The sequence below is a fragment of the Mytilus californianus genome, unplaced genomic scaffold (genome assembly GCF_021869535.1).
Source record: "Mytilus californianus isolate M0D057914Y unplaced genomic scaffold, xbMytCali1.0.p SCAF_8, whole genome shotgun sequence".
Lineage (NCBI taxonomy): Eukaryota > Metazoa > Mollusca > Bivalvia > Mytilida > Mytilidae > Mytilus > Mytilus californianus.
In genome coordinates, this window is record NW_026262734.1 from 8,114,285 (window position 1) to 8,138,165 (window position 23,881).

General features: G+C 32.3%; 1 protein-coding gene across 1 annotated transcript; it reads left to right on the top strand.

Moving 5' to 3' along the window:
* Positions 1 to 483: 483 nt before the first annotated feature.
* LOC127711977 (uncharacterized) lies at positions 484 to 10,672 on the top strand. Its single transcript, XM_052218135.1, has 10 exons — positions 484 to 621; positions 999 to 1,210; positions 2,426 to 2,489; positions 2,881 to 3,566; positions 5,801 to 5,947; positions 7,400 to 7,499; positions 7,831 to 8,015; positions 8,404 to 8,601; positions 9,072 to 9,262; positions 10,334 to 10,672. The coding sequence occupies exons 1-10, from the start codon at positions 614 to 616 to the stop codon at positions 10,604 to 10,606; spliced, it is 2,064 nt and encodes a 687-aa protein (XP_052074095.1). The 5' UTR covers positions 484 to 613; the 3' UTR covers positions 10,607 to 10,672.
* The last annotated feature ends 13,209 nt before the right edge of the window (positions 10,673 to 23,881 follow it).

Consider the following 23,881-nt stretch of genomic DNA (forward strand, 5'->3'; position numbering starts at 1 on the left):
GCTGTTAAGGCTGAAGTGATGACTCATACTAAACGAAGGAAACTTGAGCCTGTAAATTCAAAGGACCGATTAGCTTTTGAGAATGCATTGAAGAAAATAGGTATTAAGGCTGTATGGAAAGTGTTTTTAGTCCCTATTGCGAACACAATTAATTTGACGACGACCGAATGACAGACATCATTATAAACAGAAATGGACATCAGCAAAGATGCCACTATTGGCCTTCGACAGACACGTGTAATTGGTTCTTGATGAAGTCTTTTTAGCAAAAAATGCAAACTTAAGGATGCCAACCATGTCTGCATTACCAACTTAATTACTAAAAAAATCCTCTGAGTGAATTATCGATTTTATGAATTGAATGCAAGTACATCATACATCATAATAAGTCCTTATATTTGTGATAAAATTATGTTGTTTAACACCAATCACTTCAATATTTATATTTCTCACCAGTAATATATATGTGCATATTTCAGAATCCATTGTGTCCGCTCACTCATGTCCTGATATAACAGTTAATCCAACAGACCATTGGCCAACGCAGTACACTAATGAAGTAGACGCATGTGGACAGACGTCATATAAATTCAGTCGTGAAGACGAAGATGCAATGCAAACGTATGTTTTATTTGATTGCATATATCTCTTTCAGCTACCAGTATTCTAAATTTTATTAATAATTTTAAAATGAACATGTGACCACGTCAAGTCTCATAATTCACCACATGGAATAAACATGTATGAGACTTAGAATTGGTAAGTCCCTTGTGCGTCTCGTCTAGTACATAAGTAGCACTCGAAGAAGACTAATTATCAATTACGATTAATTTGAAGGTTTTGATTTGATTGATGTTAAGGTTTGTATGTTAATACAAAATTATAAACTTGAAACTTTAACCTAAAACGATTCTACCTTTCTGGACAGTTTTAATCTGATTTTTTTTACTTTTTCCTCACTGTGTAATCTGTTAATATTGTCTGTGCTAAACTTCTAGTTTGTACGAGTATTCTGATGTGGATGTAAATTTTGTGGATGAAGGACAAGTGGGCCAGTCATGCGGGCTTGGAAGAGGATGTATCTCATGTGAAAAACCAAGTATGAGTAAATCGACCTGGGATTGGTGTGCCACACGTATCATGTCTCCTAGATTGGCACTTCGACTGAAACGTTTAGCAGTACTTGTCAAAACAGACATCTTATTAAAAGGTATGAGTAAAATGATGTACATAATCATTTGACAATCTTCATTTAATAAATTCGTTTATATCTTTTGTTATAATGACTAATAAACAATGATGCCTGCCTGCCTAGTTTGTCGATAGCAAATTAATGTACAAAAACGAGTATGTTCACTCTTGGTCTTCTTCCGACCGGCAGGAAAACTCAAGCGTTGCGTCCGTTTAGCGTGTGGGATGTATAAATACGCAGGCACGTCCGATGATGATGTTCAATCCGATCAGGTAGGGAAAATGCCACAATCTATGCACGTTAAAAACCCTTGCAACAACTCTTTTAGGTCCCTTAGATGACTTGTTGTATGTCAAAGTGTCTGTCCCCATCCAATTTACCCTCATTTTCCAGTAGCAGTCCAGTTTCCCTAACTGCATTCATGTCGACCGCAATTTCAGGACCTTCCTTTGTAATTATTGTTAATTTGTTTTAATCATGAACATGCATGAAACATTTGCCCCTGGACGTTTAGCAACCAATAATGCATCAATAAATCTAAAGAGGATATCATCAAGCCGGTTAACATTTTAATTGACAACATATTATTTTCGTTCGGAGGATGTGTCAACAAAACATCGGGATGCGATATGGAACCAACCATGTTCCTCTTTTTGTCGACGTATTCATTGATTCGTATGAGGTACACTTTACCAGGATCGTCCTTCGAAAAAATAGAAGTAATGACAAAAGCCAGAACTATAGTTGCGTTTTTCCTACAGATAATGAGAGTGGGCATTTACCAAACGAAAAAAGAAAGAATTGTCAAACAAAACGTTTACAGAAAACTATAAAAACATGAGTAATAATTATACAAGAATATTAAAAAGGATATATGGTTAATTATATGGTTTAATACTAATGAAAAACACTATTCATCAAAGACCAAAGAACAACAATTTACACAACTGCTGGCACTGTGTGGCCTTCACAAAAAGCAAACCCCAATTTAAAATAAGTGATTAAAGAACCCGGATACAACATTATAAAACAGCACAAAAAACATTTATCTCACGTAATAAAAAAAGGGAAACAACTAGAATATGAAGCAAGTCTGCTGTGCTTGTTTACTACTACATGTAATTACGTATTTTCTGTCGTCTAAATCATATAATGAAATCATTTGAATGGTCGAAATGATACATTAAATTGATACACCGAAATATAATTATTTTGGTTTTCTTTTCAATTCAGGTGGACAGATAAAAATTTTAAAGGCATTCAGTGATCAAAGTATAGATTTATACAATGATGGAAGGTACGTCTACTCAAATAACCAGGTTTTCTAGTGTTTTAAACTCTTTAGGAAATATATCCGACTTTGAATGCTCTTTGTCTATTTCTATTGATTGTTTTTTATGCGAAAACAACCACATAACAAAGCAAAAGGATCAACCACGTTTAGTTCAATATATTCTACCTAAACAAACCAATCACGGTTACACAACAATGAAGATAAAACATTGTATTGGTCTGTAGCAATAATTGATAATGTGCATTTCTTAAAAGATTACCTATATCTAATAACGAATTTAAGGCTAATAGCGGAAAAGTAGAAAACAGTTTTTAGTACACATATCAGCTTAACTTACATCCGAATAAATAACGTCAATGAATAGATACTTTATTGTTGAAATTTATATTTGTAGAGCTATACAGTTGACGTATATCAGAAACGGAAAACAAGGGGACGCAGATCAAATGAAACAATTAGCTGCCTTGTCTGTCTGCTCCGGTTTTGATTTCATCAAATTTCCATCAACGCATATAGAAGCTTTTGTCAAAGAACAATCTGGATATCGTACAACTTTGAATCAATTTCCGAGTGGAACAGTTATGATATCAGTTAATCCACCTTTAGAAAATCCAAACGAGTTTTCTTATCCTGAAAGCCTCCAACACGAAAGCAAAAAACCAGCACTCATTAGATCATTGAGCGATTCAACTCCCTTATCAAAACATTTTAGAATTGGGGATTTTAAAGATAGCTCCACTTCATATTTACGTATCGACTCAACTCTGGTGGAATGTATAGATATGGTGAAGGACTCGTTAAAACAAGAAATTGATGTTCTCAAAGCGTACACTACACAATCTACAAATAAGGAAATGAACAGCGAATGGACACAGGAACAACTAGATCGGTTTCAGATGGGACAAGCTGTAGTGATTCAGCATGAAGAACAGACCATTGAAAGTACCACGGAACTGACAAAGTTACTGATGAGTACATGTACACCAGCACTCAGATTACAAAGACGTGGTCTGTCTTTATCTATTCGAAAAGATGGAATATGTAGTAAACAATCGAAGTTGCGTGGTGGCAAATACTGTGGTATGTAATTTATAAATATAAAGGAATAAATTCACGAAGGGTTAACATTGGCACTATGGTGTTAATGCTTGTATGGCAATGCCTAAACGTGGTCAGGGCCATATAGTGTATCCCATGTCAATCATTCCATCATTTCCTGCATTCCGCCATTAGCAGTTATATGGACTTTTGTTCTAAACGCCTTCACATGTTGAGCTGATTTTTAGTCTACGATGACAGGTTACAGATCGAGTTTACGTTTTGTTCCACTCCGATGATTGAAGCTGAAATTACAGGCTTTGGACTTTGAACATTTCGTGAAAATAACAGTTATACGAACTTTCATTATCAAATTTCCACTCAAAAAATGACTTCATGCTTTCTTTTTCGAACATAGCTGTTAGTGTCGTTCCGATAAATCTAGTGTTTAATCAAGTCAAAGTACTACAAATTTCCGAATCGAAATATTTGTGATATTACTATCAATACGTAATACAGTTTTGATAAAAAAAAATCATAATTCTAACCAGCTTAAAGCGTTATTCACTTTACGCTTTATCATTGGTTATATATTTAAGTTACAGAAAAGTTTTGATTGTACTTTTCGGTTAAGGCTTTTCACAAGTCCAAAAAATTCACAACATCATCATATTTTGGCAATATATCTACAATTTGCTGAAATCGAAGCCTTAAATATATTCTTATGAAGATATTTGTTAAACTTAGTAGTACCGCTTTCGTACTCGATCCAATTAAGAACCAAATTATGGTTTTTTAATATTTTATGTTTGAGTTCAAATTGAAGGATATCTTTTCCTAAAGTGAAACTTGTCCTTTGCTAATACAACACAATATTAAGCATACCTTATAAGAGTTATAATAGAAAACCATGTCACGCAATTTATATTCGTATATCTAGTTTATAATACATAATAACTTACATGGTATGATGGTATGATGTACTAAATGTTCCAAACAATATCTTTTAAAAAGTATTTATAGTTACTTTTTGTATTAATATACAAATGCATACATTGAACACCGAGTAATGTATGTCGCAAATTAGATAGATTGGAATCATTTTGTTCACTCATGACTATAAGCTTTTGATTATCCAAAAAAGTCATTTATCATATCCTTGATACAAAACTTATCATATAATATCAATACAATTTTCAACCCATGTGTTGTATACTTGTATATATACATACATGTACATATAACAAAACAAAATAATTTGTAAGTAATGATGTGCTCAATATATATGATTTCTGCAATCTCTATATTTCCTAACTATCCTTCACTATATATTGAAATTTTATGAAGAAGTCTGAACCTGCATCCAGCCGTAAAGTGTTCCGAACATGGAATCAAATTCGGAGATTCAATTTTACTGTTGTAGCAAGTACTGAATCAATTTTGAAACATATAAGGAGTAGGCTGCTTGGTTTGTAAATCAGGTTTTACTTCTTTTTGTGTTAATCATGTTAAGAGGTGTTTAGAAATAAAATATAGAGGAGTCAAATGATGTGTAAAAATGAACGTTATATTAGTCAGTGGGTATTGAGTGCCCTAAGGTGTCCGAGACGTTTTACAAATGGTGCCTTTTTCCTGCAACGCCAAAACTACATAACGTGATTAGAATTCTGCAATTCGGACACGAAAAGACCTTGAACCTGTTTTCCTTGGTATCTCTATATTCAAAACTACGTACACTGCTACTTTTGCATAGGTACTATTTCTGTACTAAAAATCTGGTGTACTGGAAATTTACTTTTAATATTTAGTACTATTTCTTTACTTTAAAATCATTGTAATATTTAGGTACCTGTAATTTACAGTACTTGATTTGTACTAAAATATTTGGTACAGAAATAATACTAACAGTGATCGCAATATTCCATGTTTGAAAATCATAACTTTTAGAGATTTGAAATAGACAAACTTTCAAAATGCTGAAAATGTAACGGTGTAACCAAACATCTGTAGTACTTAAATTTCAAGTACAAATTAAGTACTGTAAAATACATGTACCTAAATATTACAATAATTTTAAAGTAAAAAAATAGTACTGAATGTTAAAAGTAGATTTCCAGTACAACATATTTTTGGTACAGAAATAGTACCTATGCAAACGTAGCTGTGTAAACATATTGTGTACTCAAACCTAGGAATTTATATGGTCAGTCACTGTATTTCGCTTACGTTTTAAATTGTTTAACACCATTTGGCTACTATCATGTTTTATATTATAGTTTATGTTGGTTTATACCCCCTGGAAAGAAGTGAAGAGAAGCAATATGTAAAGATAAGTACTAGCGTGAAACTAATGGAGACAGTTAATGAGCTGTGGACAAAAGTTTGGGAGAATATTAAAGAATATAGATCTGAATTGATATCAGGTAAAATATATTAATTTGCTAGTTATTTCCCGTTTCAAAACACAAAATCAAAACTCTACAGGATTTACTAACGTATTCAAAAGAGGGGTGAACGATACTAGAGATACATTCTAACTCATAAATCGAAAATAAACTGACAACGCCATGGCTATAAAACAAGACAAACAGACAAACGATAGTACAAAAAACACAACATAGAAAACTAAAGACTAGTCAACACGAACCCCACCAAAACCTGCGGGTGATCTCAGGTGCTCCAGAAGGGTAAGCAGATCCTACTCCACATGTCCAAAAGTCACTAGTACATGTTTGTAGTTTAAGAACAAGCTTACCCAGCATTAAGGAAACCATCTATCTTATTTTTTATGAATGATTTGGACGTCCAGAGCTTTTTGGTCATACGGGTAACTCTCCATCATTGTTTTCTTTGTGTTCACGCTTGTAATTATTGTGAATGTGTTCTCCCTTTTCAAATCTTTTCGTCGTGGTTTTTTATCTTGTCATCCGATGCTTTTCTCAATGATAACATTTTCGTTGTCATCCGATTACTCTCAATTAAGGGTTTCTACCTTTTCATCATAACTCTCATTGCTGTTTTTTTTTCTTGTTATCTGTGTAAGTCTTCATTATTGTGTTCTCTCCTGTCTTCCGGTGCACTCTGTATCTTCCTTTATAAATCTCTCCTGTCTTCCGGTGCACTCTGTATCTTCCTTTATAAATCTCTCCTGTCTTCCGGTGCACTCTGTATCTTCCTTTAAAAATCTCTCTTGTCTTCCGGTGCACTCTGTATCTTCCTTTATAAATCCGGCTAATTCTTCATTATTGTGTTCTCTCCTGTCTTCCGGTGCACTCTGTATCTTCCTTTATAAATCCGGCTAATTCTTCATCATTGTGTTCTCTCCTGTCTTCCGGTGCACTCTGTATCTTCCTTTATAAATCCGGCTAAGTCTTCATTATTGTGTTCTCTCCTGTCTTCCGGTGCACTCTGTATCTTCCTTTATAAATCCGGCTAATTCTTCATGAATGTTTTAAAGTTGTTTCCTAAATACATGAAAACAAATTTGAAATAGACAACACCATATTAAGAATTACGATAAACACCTTAAAGGCATTTGTATAACTAAACCTTCAGAGCAATCAAATGCAATAATGGAACAAGACGATACAAGATGAAGTAAAAAAAGACAAGGAACAGCTGACCAGTCTACTAATGTATTTCATTACTTTTCATTATCTGTAGTATACACAAGTAATTCAAAGAACAGTTTGAATGGGGAACACAGAATTAAAATATTTATAAATAAAATTGAGTTTGACAGTCGTAACATTTATGTACATAAAATAGAAATTTTGGATCAAGGCGAATTTGGTAAAATAACTACATGTATATGCAATTTTATGCATTAATATACTTGTTGGTTAACGTAACTTATAAACCATTTTTGGATTTAGGTGGTCCACAGATAATACCATATAATGTTGAGGACGTGTGTAAACCTTCTGAACTTGGGAAGGGAAACGAATTCTTGTCATTTCAACTGCACCATTTTGGGTAAGATGTCAATTGCAATGATACTAATATAAGTAGTCATCAAAAATTGCATATTATTCAAATGTAAAACATAAAATTTATACTGCTGTTAAAATCAGGAGAAGGATGAACTTACAAGGTGATAAAAAACCTAGATAGTTTTAAAACTCACACAATGTGTATCATTATGTAAGATTGATTTCATTTTAATATTTCAAACAAATTATGTAAATCATCGTATTTACCTGTATGAGAATGCTGCTTCGTTGGTCGAATCATTAAAAAAAAATGGTTCGTACTGGTTGCTTCCTTGTTTCTTTTTTATTGTTTTCATAATATTTCTACGATGTAGATTCTGTCTGAACTTTAAACAAAAAGAGCGATGTGAAAGAAGCCTGGAGGCAAGGCAAGCAGAAGCTCTAAAATTGTGGACACAGATGTCATCGACTGCAAGTAAAAATACTCTGCCAACGTCCGAGATGAAACAAGCAATATTTGGATGCTTAGTGGAAGTATGTGGAGGCTGTTCAGGCTCAGGTAATTTATATTTAAAAACGTCATGATTGCGTTTTTATCCAAAACGTTTTATATTGAAAACTCATAATATTCAAAATAACAAACAAATACGTAGCTAATCTTTAGAACTATAGTTATTCTAAGGGCTGTTATATGTATGTCCTTTTGGTGTTAACTCTCAACCGTTCAATAGTTCTTTTACAAGTTAGACACTGATTGAAACTGATAAAGGTTAGTTTTAGAAAATAATTTTGTGCAATACGAAATACTTTCATATTACATTACGTTCCTATCAAACTACTGTTATAAATTATACATAATTTCTTTATATTTCTAATATTATAGCAAAACATATTAATAAAAAAATTGCCTTATAATAAAATAGTTATCATATGTTTTTTTTCTCCAGGAAGTAAATGGGACAAGAAGGTAAAGGCATGTGTTGAGCTCGTTAGCAAATATATCTCGCATACTAGAAAACCCCTGGTTAAGAAAACTGACAAAATATCAGTTTTTAATACGGAGAATATTCCATCAGCAGCACATGGCTTGGCTTGTAATGAGGGTTTCAAATGCGTGGAAAATGTTCAGTTGTACAGCATGTTTCGTAAGTAAATCATCCCTCTTAACATGTACTATACACTCTTTATTAGAAATACAATACTTATTGTTCACATTAATATACTTTTGTGCAACAAATTGTTTGTACAACATATACACAATAAATTTCAACTTTGAAATAACATTTGGCCCGCTGTCTGATTTGAATATTAGGCCACTGATAAGGTAGAATTAGGTTGTCGTGTTCAGGTTACGGCTGTATCTATGGTGTCGTCTTTCTTTCATAACAAAACATATATATTTAACATTATTTAATTTTAAATACTTAGTTCATCGATATTTTATTGTAATTCTAAAGATCAAATCAAACGGACCATAGTTTTGTTTTCGCAAATGGGTACATATTAATATCCCCTTGAAACTGCTAAATGCGGAACACCAGTTAATGACATACATGCATATATTTTAATTTACACTGAACAACAATTTATCTTATTTTTCCATACTATATTACAGAAACAACTATTAATTCAAAATACAAACCGGAACCTAACAATTCAATAGAGGAAGCTTTGTTTGATGGCCACGATAACCCCAGTCCATTGTTAGAAATAGTTGAACAATTCGTGGCAAAACAAGCGGCAGGAAATGTGTCAGTCTACATTGAAAGTATAAGGGATATTTCAGCGCTTCGGAATATTCTTAAGGTAATATAAAAATTTGATCTTGCATTTATGTCTTGTATTTATTAAAATTCAAAATTTCACAAAAAATATATCTTTCTACACTTTATTGTATATCGAATGAACTGTAACATTCCTTTTTAACTATATAATGCAACATTCACGGATTAACTCAGGTTTAATAACATAAAGAGTACTTGAACTTTCTATTTTGGACGTTGAGCTTTCTTATCGAATCGATTGGCAATGTTTTAACAAAAATTTCTATAAGTATATATTAGTCTGATAAATAATGAGACCAAGAACATAAAGAAGAAGATTTAGATGAAATTAACTTTGACTTTTGAATCAAAAATGCAAAAAAACGTCACTATGTACTCACCAACTCTCAAATATATTTTGACTAATCTGTCATTTATACAATGTACAAACCGTACATGCACATACATCTAATATTTATACTTTAAAAAAAGATATTTTACATTCAAGTACTTGTTACCAAAATATTGAGCAGATATCAAAATAAGCATTCATTGATGAGAAACATAGTATTAATATCTCTATTTGTCTTTAGTGTATCTTTGTAATGCTGGCAACAGGAAATTCGATGCAGGGGTTATAGAATTAATCAAAATTAACATTTCACATTGGATTCTCCGTCATGTTTTTTGTGTTAAAAAAGTTATGAACATTGTATCATTACATAATCAATCAAATTTAAAATTAATTGGCAGTGACCAATTTTGTGGCAGCACAGAGAAAGCAACAATTTAATAAAATTAACCTTACTTACATTGTGTCAAGAAAGTGTATTCCGTCATACTGTTCAGTTGAAAGTAGACTGTTTTTGATTTTGGACTTTCATAAAAGTTAATTGCAGGAATCAAAATAAAAAAGGACTTTTTCCTTTTCATTCTACGGGCTTTATACTGTCATATGTTTTAAAGCTCGTAGACTAGTTATATTTAAGCACATGTTGCAAATTAAAATGACAAATTCATTTATGATACATCAGTTCCTCCCTCCCACAGATTCAGCATATTTGATCAATAATAAATGCCACGTTTAACATTTTGATTTTTTATCCATTTGCAGGTATTAATGATTTATAACAGAGATATAGAATTGGTTACCTTTCATATTCTAAAAGGCGTAAGGAAAGATAAGTTAGCCACTGCCATCCAACGGAAAATTGAGACATGGGCCGGAAGTGCATGTCCAATATGGAGTCGGTTTGCTGCTGTTCCTTACAAAATAGAAGATGTTCATCCGTCCCGAGTAGCACGCAGTATAGAGGACGGAAGGCATCGAAACAAAATGAAAGAGAAACAGAGAAACTGGGAAATCGATTGGATAATGATGACTTAATATCAATTGTTTTTATCAGACTGTCAATTTCTTTGATGTCTAAAAACAAGAAATATTTTTGCATGCCTTACTTGTAGATCGTTAATTAACTATATTATATAGGTTCGAACATCAGACAAGGTCTAACAAGAGACCTAAACAGTTTGATTCACTTCTGATCCAATGGCAAAGGTTATAACGATTTACCAAATATTTCTATTCATGTGTCCTGTTTTTGTGTACTTCCTTCCATACAAAAAAGAAAATGTTCTATAGAAACATAAAAAAATAATAAGAATAGTGCTTTGAAACACCAAAGATATATATGTTTATGACTCGGATTTTTTTCACTGCAATGATATGTAGTACTAGTTTCCTACAACTGTAAAATTCAAGGGAATTGTTTTCGACCCTTTTTCGTATATACCACCGGATGTGACGTACTTTGATTTTGTGGTATTACACCTTGAATACAATCCTCTTCAAAGGCAATACCTCCTGTATAAAAGGACACTTGTGCTTTGTCAAAATTTCCCTGTCTATAATTGTTTACAAGTTATTATACAATGTTTTGCATTTAACACCTGATGTTATATTTAAACAATGTGGCCATTTTGATTAGTAAGCAGGAACAAACAATGCAAACCTTCAACTAGGTGCGTGAAATGAACTATCTCCATCTTTGATTCTGAGTCTCACTAAGAATGTTTTTTTTTATAATGTTTTCCTTTGTGGCATCTCAGTTTGTCGTACTGAATATAAAGTTAAGTTAACTCTTATCTGTTGAAGTTGTGGATAATCAGACGGGTAAAATAATACAAAGATGTTATTCGCCTCAAAATAGATGAATAGTTTTACAAAACATCTGCTATCTGGAAACCCTGACAATATATGTTTAAGTAGTAACAGCAATCAATTCACATGCTTGAGGATCTGTGGGTTGTATTCAATATTGAGCAGTTTTGCAATCAGATAACGATTAGTAAATGTCTACAATGTCGCTATACGATTGTGATGGTTGTCCATGGGAAGTCGAAAAGACTTACAAGATGCAGAAAAATGAAAGACAATCCGATGGCTAGTGTTTGTATTTTTGTCGTTTATTTGGTTATTGCCAAAGCACTGCAATTTTTGTTTTATCGACTAATGGTTTAATACATTCATTTGGTATCTTTCGCCTTTCTCGAAAATGAGTTGAGTCGTCCGTAAAGCACACGATGGTTGATTGTGGTCCTTTAAATTACAAAGGTGTGAAACGACCACAGTTACAACAAACTATTAGATCCTCTCTAGCATCCAATATGTCTAAATATTCCGGTTACTTACTGAACCGTTGGAAAAGTATCTCTACTGGTATGTCTAAGATATCATGGTCCTCGATGTCTTTGTCTGTCGTAACATCCACGTTAATGGTATCTATTCCTTTGTCTGTGTAAGATATTATCAATTTATTAAAAAGGGCTCTTCTAACAATGAAATCCATCCTGGACGATTGCATTTATCGTTAAATAGAACAAGGTAATGATAGTATTTTTTTTGTTACTTAAAACCTCCATAATTGATTGAGAGCTGCAAAAATTCATATATCTCAGAGAGCCCGAAGTCAATAAACTGATAAAAAATACCAGGATTAAATAATGTAGAGCAGACATTTTGTCTACAAAATACTTTTCAGTGGCGCTCAAATAAAAAATTGTCAAGTCAAATCAAACGTCTCAACAGTTGACACAAACAAATTTCAACTGTCCCAACTATGAAAAGGTTGGGACAAACATTATACAGCTTTTGAAATACTGTAACAAATAGTATTTGACCGTGACAGCACCGTAAACAACTGTAACAGTCCTTTCATGCTGTCGTTGAAAGAAACCAAGATTGAAATACTTAATTGGAGTATACATGGTCAACGCACCTCTGGTTTCCAAATGTTTTGTTTTGAGCATTCCTGATTAAGATTAATACAGAAAAGTGCTCATTCTCAAAGACCCAAATGTTTCTTAATATTTGTCTTACATTTGTCCCCTTATTACAAATATTTTGATGTCCCACAAACATATCCCAAAACAATATATATAAAAGTAAATCACATTATTCTTACTACTTGTGGGAGGTCGTTGGATCGATCCCCGGCCGGCTTCCTCGCCACGCATGTAGTATTTCGGAGCACGATCAAATACTGGATGCCGCGAAGTGATCATATTGTGTCCCGGTAGGGGAAGTTGTGAACTGATGTGATCTAGCAATTTTAAATCCGGCTCTGCGTATCGGTATAGAACATTCATAGTACATATTTCACGTTCTCGCCATTGAATATAGAGGCGAAAGAAACTAAAGGGACATTCAAATTCATCAGTAGAAAATAAAATGACAACGCCATGGCAAAAACAGGAAAAAGACTAAAAGTCAAACAACAATATAAAAAACACAATATAGAAAACAAACCTAGGCTCCATCTTAGTTGCCCCGGAAGGATATGTAGATCATGCTCCTCATGTGGCACCAATCGTGTTGCTCATATATAAGGACAAAACCGGTTAATTTGATTTGTCACATTCCGAGAAAAAGATTCTGGTTACAACGTTTGGAACATATCCGTCGTCATCTGTGACACAGACATTCGATAACAGTCAACCAACTCGTGATATCATCCGTAAAATTTTCGAAATGATGATTTCATTTTCGCATCTTGGTTTAATGACTTTCTTGTAATCATCAACCCTCTATCAATGAAATCATGATAGGAAGCGCAAGCCCTTGAATATCGTATCAACTGAATGATATATATATACACAATATACGAGTGCTGCTAGAATGATGCTACATAGGAATAGAAAGTTCAAATTAGGAAGCTGAAATCTACTCTATTATCGTAACTGTTTGTTCTCAACCGATCCTCATTGTCAATGTTCTAGATATGAGGCAGTCTTGGGCATTTTATTTGCAACTGGACTTAAAGTAAACATTATCATCATCTTCATCCTTATTTTACATATCACAAAAATATACCAGATAGTATTGGTTTTCGAAAGTAATTTAAATGAGCAAAGTGCTATTTCAATTGACAACACTACTCTAACGGGAATGAATGTGTTACATGATTTAATATTTTGCAATGGCGTTGTCTCTTTCTGTCTTTTTCTGTGTTTTAAATGTTCCCTTTGGTCCAATCTGCCTCTTTTTATGATTATGCGGTATGGATTTTGTTCATTGTTAAAGACCTTACGGTGTGACCTATATTTGTTAACACGTATGTCAATTGATCTCTGGTGGAGAATTGTCTCATTGGGAATTATTCCACATCTTCTTATTTGTATATTTATTAATGCACTAATACTCTTTAAATGGACAACTTACGTAGAAAGACTTATCATTACCACAGTCCAAAGTTTTTTGCAGGACATACATGGAACCTTTACATAAGTTAGTTGTTTTTGTTTGCCAAGATTTTAAAAGAACTGTTTGACGGATATAAATAGAAACTAACGATAATGCCGTGTAATTGCAACTGAAATCTGTCTTTGTTAACAGTTGATATAAAGATTTTTTACCAGATTTTCTACATGTATAAACTAGCTTACACTTTCCTAATGTTTGTTTTGTAGAATGTTCAGAGAAATCACTGGCAACATAAGTTAAATGAGAGTAATATCTCACTTTTGTAAATGGTCTAAAAAGGTAACTCGGAATTTTGTGTGACGTCCTTTCTAGCTAAATAAGTATACATTATGTTTAGAAGGCAGATGAAGCCTGCCACCGGTTGCGGGATTTCCCTGCTATGTTGAAGACCCAATGGTGGCCTTGGACTATTTTCTGCTCTTGGTCGGGCTGTTGTCTCTTTTACACATTCCCCATTTCCATTCTTGATTTTAGAAATAGTTTTTGCTGAAGGGAATCTCACGAATCAAATAATAAACAAGTGACACTGCAAACAAGTTTAGTCTCTAAATATGAACATCTAAAATAATATTTTATACGTACGAAAAATAAACAACACCATGATTTAGGTTTCTGATAAAAACGGAATTTGAAAACTGTTTAATTTTATGCTATTGTATTCTTAGATTCATATATAAACATGTGAAATTTCTTCAGATTGACTGGTGTATACTCTATTTAAATGACGTGCACATTTACTAATTATCGATTAAATTGTCATTATATATACAGTCCCTGTAACGTAAAAGTTAACACTTTTTTCATTCGGGAATCGTACGTGTAGCGTTCGGGAATCGTTCGTATAGAGTCCGGTCATCGTTCGTACATCATTCGTATAGCGTCCGTACAACGTTCGGTCAGCGTTCGTTCATCGTTCGTTCATCGTATGGTAAATGTCATCGTTTAGGGTTTTGTATATCGTATGTTTCATGGTATCGTTAAGCGTTTTATTTGTCGTATGGTACATGGTATGGTTTAGCGTTTAGCGTTTCGTTTATCGTATGGTATATGATATCGTTAAGCGTTTCATCTATCGTATGGTATATCGTTTTGTTTAGCGTCTGATATATGATAGGGTTTTCTTTCTGAAAGTTGTTTTGAGTAAAATAGTTTAATATATAAAGATGCGGGATAAAAAAAAATCATTAGATTGGATTGATTGATAGTTGGTTGCGTACTTGTATATTCCAAACAACCAAGCGGATGCCCCACTTTGGCAAGGTTTTTTTTTTACCGCCAGCCGTAAGAAAACCTTTAGTGACCATATTTATATCCTTTTGTCACCCTTTGGACTATATTAGATTGGAAAGATTGGATTGGAAACATTTCACTTCTTAATTAAAGCAAATAAGTTATCTTATTTAGTATATATTTTGTTTCATACTAATTGCGTAGTTCTTGACGTCTTTTTGTAATTTTGAATCATTTCAAATTCGATCTTATAAAATGTTAAAAAAAAAAAATAACCTACTAAACAATACCCTAAGTTAATTGAAACGTGAACTATTTATTTACATAAAACTTATTTAGTCGTAAAAATAGTATTGGTTGTAAACGTTTTATCTTGATTGAAAACGTTTAGTAATGCAATAAACTTACTTTAAATGTACTACATTGTATAGCTTAATGTAGATTTCGAACTGTATACCATTTCTTACCGATAGAAAATAATCTGCAACTAATATCATTATAGAATACCCTGCTAAATAAAACAAAGGGGAAACATTTCCTTCCATCACATTTTGACATGAATAACATGAGACCAAATACCGCGAAATAAGTCTCTCTCTTTCTTTCTCTCTTCTCCACCAAATATTTCTCTGATCCAAATATTTCCTTGAAACAATAAATGAAATATACTGTTCTATAAATGAGGCTTTATATATGAGATACACGTTTTATATCTACATGTATTAAAAAAAAGACAGGGCATCCATGGTATTTGTTCCCCTCAATATCAGAGTCTGATATAAACCGAAAATTGCCAGGGATATAGTAAAATTCGTTGAAGACTTATATGGAACCAGCGTCGCTTGTGATTCCTGCTGTCAGTGTTAAACTGTTATTTTGACTGTAAAAAGTGCTTAAGTCCATGTATGATTAAAATAAAGAATTAAAAAATAACTCTACCTTTTTTTTTATATTTCTTTATTTTAGAGGTAAGCTTCTGGCCAAGTATCACCAATTTTAACGCAAATCATTTACCTTAAATAACCAATCAATTGTATTCTTAAAGTTGCTGATTTGTTCTGTGTACGAATACATGAAATATTTGTCACTGGACGTTATGCATGCAATCGATGATTAAATACAAATCTACAGTATTTATAAACATAATCATACTGCAATTGTATATATGAAAGAGACTAAATAATATAACTTTTAATTATTTTACACATATTTGAAGGATCGAAATATACAGTTCTACAAATGGTTTTTATTGAAAGACTTAAAATTTTACAAATATCACATGCCTCTGAAATTTCGTATCGACGCACCAAACTATTTCCTTTTATCATGCATAGCTCATTTTCCAATTAACTTAAGGTTTTTAACAATTTTCTTACTTGTTCATTACATTCTAAAATTAAAATCCTACACAAATTGCCAAAACTGTTATTCGCATGCTAGACAGCGTAAATGATGAAGACTGTTTTGTTAGTGTACACACGGTGTTTGAAGGCCGAGCTCCAATTTCGCTGAAAAAAATTAATTTGCGCCACAACTTAATTACGCCAATTATGTTTTTGCATCACTTTATTTTAAAAGAGGGACAAAAGATACCAGGGGGACAGTAAAACTCAGAAATCGAAAAAAAAAAAACTGACAACGCCCGTCTAAAAATGAAAAAGACAAACAGACAAAAACTGCAGCATTCATTTAAACAAGCATTTAATTGCAAAAATGTTATAGACTTATTTGCAAATTGTTGTTCTTAGTGCACAGAGGAGGTCCTTTGCGGTATTTATACGGACAATTAGAAATATCGCAAAGGGCCTCATTAGTGGACTAAGAACAAAATATTGCACTAAGGACCTGGTGGAATGATAGAATTGGCACAAAAAACATTGCATAAAGAAGGAGATTTTCGAAAAGTACATAATTTTAAATTTTATAATCATATCTTTAGTAATTATAAAGTCATTTAATGTTTTATCGACACGCGCCTCCCTCTGTTGATTGTCACCTGTGTAATCGATAGAAATTCATGTTCCTTCAACCTTGACCCGTTTTGAATCGGCTTGTATTGAACATGTTTATGATATTTCAATTTTCTCTGATTTTTTTCGTCTGTTTGTTACTATATCGTATTTCTTTTGTTTCTGTCTGTTATATTTTTTAGTTCAATGTAACAAAATGAATGTATTTTCTACTATTCTTTTTTTTTAAATTTTTGTTCCTTTTAATTTTTCTTGCTTTTTTGTTAACTTCACTTTTTTATAGTTCTCTCGTATTTTTTTTTTTTTTTTTATTAAAAAGTATTTTAGAATGTATATACTTGTTTACCAGCACATTAGATACACATGTTCAAAGTATAACAGTTTATTACATTTTTGTCGAGCCTACGACTTTTGTCGCTAAAGCGAGACATAGCGATCCTACATTCTGTTGTCGGCGTCGGCTAGAGACATCCACATGTTCACTCTGTGGTTAAAGTTTTTGAAATTTTAATTACTTTCTTAAACTATCCAGGATTTCTACTAACAGATGAATGTTTATAATCATAAGATAGTATCCGGAAGCAAATTTTGAAGGGAAAAAAATCCTGGTTATCTGTGTTTCACATGTATAAATGGACTTAGTTTTTTTTCTCAGTTAACATTACATTCATTCTGTGGTTTAAGTTTTTGAAATTTGGATAACTTTCTTAATTAGCCGGATTTCTACCAAACTTGGATAGAAGCTTGTTTATGATCATAAGATAGTATCCAGAAGTAAATGTTGTAGAATAAATCGTATTTTATTTATGGACTTAGTTTTTCTGCCAGCTAACATTATTTTCACTCTGTGGTTAAAAGTTTAAATTAAAAAAAAAACTTTCTTAAACTATCCTGGATTTGTACCAGTGGCACGCGGAAGAGATGGGCTCGATTCAAACCTTTTCAATATGATGGTAGTTGGCACAAATAACAGACAGGTAAATTCTCCGCCCGGGGATATGCATTTGACATTAATCTTCCTTCGGTAACTTTACAATACCCAGCCGTGTCATTTCCGTATATTGTACATGTAGATAGCACGTGTGATACATGTATATACACTAGAAATACCCATTCAAGTGAATTTTATCTTTTAGAAGAACGCCATATCGGGTAACATTAAATATACATAAACATAAAATTACAATTAAAAAAAAAATGATAATAATAAGTTCAAATGTTGCTTTATTAAATGCACCTAGGTACGTATTTGTAAACTTATGTTATGACTTTATTTCATGTATCTTTTTTGCATTCTTTTTTGGATTCAATTACATATTTTTTTCTAATTGACTCATTCGTAAATCGAAAAACACACGAACCTAAATAGAATCATATAGCATTGAATGATTTCTCCAACTCAAAACTAGTTATTGATGCCTCTTATATTTTATTTTTCTCGTTGGGTTGCTTGTCCATTAATCGATGTTTACGCCATATTCTTTTTTCGGTATTTGTAAAAAGTCGCTCATCGATCAATTTCACAAGAAATCTAATACTCGTAAGTCATGAACATTGAAGTTTAACTTGCTATCATTTTTTCGTATACGCACACAGATAAAATAAATGAAACACTTTTAAGCTGTTTAAATCATGCAGTGAATTTTGAAAATGTGGTTTTGAAAAACCGGTTATTTCTGTTTAATACTTTTCTGCCCCTTTTCTTAATAATTAGGACACGTGCCACTGGTACATATAGAACTAGTCAACCATGAATAATCCCAAACAACAAATTTTTTGATTGGTTTGTCATACTTGCTTATCAATTTCGTATTGTTTTCGGCTGAGACTACTATAACAGTTATAGTAGTCTCAGTTTTCGGCTGAGACAACTATAGCAGTTATAGTAGTCTCAGTTTTCGGCAATAGTGTAACAATATCCTTTAGAATGTTAAATTGCTTCTGTCATTTAATATATATATATATTTTTTCATGATTAATATTTTTAGATTGATAATATAATTGCCTAACTTTTTAAGCATTATGTATATGACTTTTAATATTTATTTAACGTGCATACCGATTTGATTGGCAAATAACTGTTTAAACACTTAACGCCATATTAATATTATACATGAGCGTTTCGGAAAAATTAGGCAGATATTTAATCATCGGCTCTCGGGAAAGTTTTCTCGTAGGCTAAAAGAAGGGGGAAAATGTACCTTTTAGTAGTAAAACTTTAAGATAGGTATTCTTTAAATTGTATATCTGTCATATTCCAGCTTTCTTCTCAATTTGTAAATTATACATGGAGAATCACGGTGTAATGCGAGATCTTTTATTATTGGTTCCCATAAAATCAAAGACATGTAGTACATGTATTATATTTTCCGGGATAAATTTATTTACAATGATATAGAAATTAGGGGTGATTTAGAAATTGGCATGTTGTGTCTACACCTTTCTATCGGTGAAAACTATATATACGTTGCCCACTAGATGTCCTTATGTGTTTTTTGTTGTTTGATTGCTGTCTCGTTGTCCTTAAACCCACTATGATCTCCTACAGTTTAAGTTTCGTTTAATGTACGTTTAATTCGGTTTAAAACAAATTATATTTGATGGGGTTATTGAAAATATTTTTCCCTTAAGAATTTTCTCAGTGGAAAGGTAATAGAATAGGTTTGTATATACATTTTTAGTGCAAAGTTAACAATAAAAGAAAAAGTTTCACTTTCAATTTTTAACTCCCCAAAATTGTAAACTATTAATTTCGAAGAGTTGTTTCATCTTACGAAGTCTGAATGGTCTCCAACTTACCAGTTTATTGTTTTCCTATATGGCACATACATAAATATAAACCTCATTGTCAATACAATTTAATTGCTCGTTGTAAATTCTATTGAGCACAAAACAAATCCATTTTTTTTTTTAGAAATATGAAGAAACATAATATTATCTTGTTTGACTTTGAAACACGGAGTTAATACTTTAAATTACGTTGTGCACAAAAAATTCTTAAATGATCATCCTAGGAATGAGAAACTCTTTCTTCATAGAAATGTATGAAATAGTTTACAATGGACATTAAACAACTTACAATCAGTCAACTAAAATATATCCAAGGGATTATTATTATGCATGTACATGTATATAAATGCCGGATACCATATACATATATTGAATAATCAATAAAGTATAGAGCTGTCAAAAAGAAACATTACATGTATCATTAGGATATCAAAATAATTCAGTTTTTCTTTCAAAATGATTCGCAAACAATCCCCTTTCCGGAGCATTTTCAGTCTGTGCTATCGTTCCTTGTGGGTTAAATATTTTAAGCATAAAGTTTATAAATCGATCTTTGAAACACATTATGTATATATATATATATATATATATATATAGATTGCCTAACAATGTAATTTTAACACACTATTTAGTATGTAAATATAAGAATGTTTAAAATATTTACAAAATGATGAAAATAAACGCAATATTTCGCTAGACTAACTAGCTTTATCAAGCGTGCATCTATCCAGGTGAAATCGGATGTAGATGATAAGAAACTTTTGCAGCTCAATGTATATGTTGCACTTGAATTTAGCTGCCTTGAAAATAATACATAATTTGGATGAAGTTCAAGATTTTTACAAAATTGGTAGTTGAAGTTAGCAACGTCCATTGGCCAATATTACAGGATAAAAAGGACGATATTGTGTACTAAATTATTCTTTATCTTTCCTGTATCTTTTCTCATCTTTTTCGTTAAGACCATCAGGTTCTAAAGTGTGGAGTTGGTGGATCCAAAAATTTTCTCTTCTCCTTCTCGCCGTGGTGTCCCACTCGGTGTTGACTTCTATGATTTGGAAGGTAACATTATCAAAAGAATGTTTCGTTGAACGAAGATGTCTTGTGAGAGGACAGTTTTTGTTGGTTTTGTACCATGAACGATGGTTATTGAGCCGAATATTAAATTTGTCCATTGTTTCTCCCACATACTGAATGCCACATGTGTCACATGTTAATATATAAATTGAGTTCTCCGTTTTACAGTTGGAATTTGAGTAGATGGTATAATTTTGTTTAGTAACGGAGCTGATGAAAGAACTGCTTGTATTGGCAGCTTTACAACACAAGCAGTTCCTTCGACCACATTGTTTGTAGCAACCGGGAAATGGAGTAGGCTGCTTTGCTAATACAGATGTCACTAATTTGTCACGGATGTTTTTAGGTCTTCTGAAGGCCATGACTGGTGGTGAGGAAAATACTTTTTTAAGATTCTGTAATCTTAAAAAAGTATTTTCCTCACCACCAGTCATGGCCTTCAGAAGACCTAAAAACATCCGTGACAAATTAGTGACATCTGTATTAGCAAAGCAGCCTACTCCATTTCCCGGTTGCTACAAACAATGTGGTCGAAGGAACTGCTTGTGTTGTAAAGCTGCCAATACAAGCAGTTCTTTCATCAGCTCCGTTACTAAACAAAATTATACCATCTACTCAAATTCCAACTGTAAAACGGAGAACTCAATTTATATATTAACATGTGACACATGTGGCATTCAGTATGTGGGAGAAACAATGGACAAATTTAATATTCGGCTCAATAACCATCGTTCATGGTACAAAACCAACAAAAACTGTCCTCTCACAAGACATCTTCGTTCAACGAAACATTCTTTTGATAATGTTACCTTCCAAATCATAGAAGTCAACACCGAGTGGGACACCACGGCGAGAAGGAGAAGAGAAAATTTTTGGATCCACCAACTCCACACTTTAGAACCTGATGGTCTTAACGAAAAAGATGAGAAAAGATACAGGAAAGATAAAGAATAATTTAGTACACAATATCGTCCTTTTTATCCTGTAATATTGGCCAATGGACGTTGCTAACTTCAACTACCAATTTTGTAAAAATCTTGAACTTCATCCAAATTATGTATTATTTTCAAGGCAGCTAAATTCAAGTGCAACATATACATTGAGCTGCAAAAGTTTCTTATCATCTACATCCGATTTCACCTGGATAGATGCACGCTTGATAAAGCTAGTTAGTCTAGCGAAATATTGCGTTTATTTTCATCATTTTGTAAATATTTTAAACATTCTTATATTTACATACTAAATAGTGTGTTAAAATTACATTGTTGGGCAATCTATAATTTTATTTGTGTAATTGAATTAATCTCTGTACTGATTAATCCACACTCCCATAGATTTGTATGTCATGTGCTGCTATTTATAGGCACTTATATATATATATATATATTTAGAAGTCACAGTAAACATTAAACTTATCCATGGCGGAAAAGAAATATACGAAAACGATAGGTGCAATGTGCATGCAGCCTTGCAAATAATATTTAAAAAAAACATTTAATTTAAAAATCTTAAGACTTTAATTTAAGTATTTTTGATGGGATGTTGAAGTTTCCAGAACATAGACAATCTATTAGTACACTAGTCTATCAAAATGTGCTTGGTGTCCATTTTACAATATATTGTTTAACAATTTAGTGTTTTCTTATTCATTCTGACATCTGTGTCCCTGGATCTGGACAAGAAATTGCGAGGACGTTATGCTTATCAGTTTCCCTTTAGAATGATTTTTCAACAGAATGTTATATATATAAAGTTTTAAAATTTTTGATTTTCTTTGCGAAAACAAAATTAATGGCCCTAAAGGTAAATGTCATCGTCAGCTGTATAATGGAAGGCGATAAACACTTCAGAATATATACCACCTGCTGGTTCTTTCTACCTGGACAAATATCTTATTACGTAACAAGTACGAATGTAAAATTATCGATATGGTATATTCAGTCGAATATACACGGTATATTTAAGATCAAAATATCTTAAATACCCCAGTCCGGTATACCCCAGTCCGGTATACCGGACTGGGGTATTTAAGATATTTTGATCTGACAATGTACATGTATGTAAATTTATTTGTGCCTTATGTAAAAAAAAAATGCATTTAACCATTTTATTTTCAAAACATCTTTAAAATGTGTTGACTTTGAGTAATATATTTTTTTAAAACCGGAGACAACTCACTGATTTCCAATTATAGACCAATCTCATTATTATGAGCAGTGGGCAAAGTATTTGAAAAAATTGTATTTAAAATTGTATTTAATCACTGAATTAGTTATATTTCAAATATACAAGAAAGCGTTTTTGTTTCAAGTTCATATTCGCCTTTTGAGAATACTAATGCAGGAGTTCCACAATGCTCTGTGTTAGGTTCCCTACTATTTCTTTGTCATGTATATAACATAGCTGGTAATTTGATAAGTCTAACTCGATTGTGTGCGGATGAAACATCTCTTTCTAATTTAAGTAGTATAGTCCTTACACAATAGACGATGTTTTAAATAGCGATTTAGAACAAATTTCAGCATGGTCTAAAGATTGGCTTATTCATTTTAATCCTAACAAGACAATTACTATGCTATTCTCCTGTAATTCTTCCCTAGATGATATTAAAATATTTAAAATCAAGTAGTAGAATTGTCTCCTGTCATAAACACTGAGGGATTACTGGTAAATTTTTTACACATATAGAAAACGTTTTAAATTGTGCAAGCACAAGATTAAATTTCTAAAGAAAATTGAAATATGTATTGACAAGAAATTATCTTACTCGTATAAACTTTACACTTATAAGACCAATTATGGAATATGCACGTGGGTTATGGGATGGTTGTAC

What these genes read in the sequence shown, in the direction of transcription:
- LOC127711977 (XM_052218135.1), top strand. An exon ending in TGGAGGCTGTTCAGGCTCAG is followed by an intron (nt 8,016 to 8,403) that starts GTAATTTATATT and finishes TTTTTTCTCCAG; the next exon opens with GAAGTAAATGGGACAAGAAG. An exon ending in TCAGTTGTACAGCATGTTTC is followed by an intron (nt 8,602 to 9,071) that starts GTAAGTAAATCA and finishes ACTATATTACAG; the next exon opens with AAACAACTATTAATTCAAAA.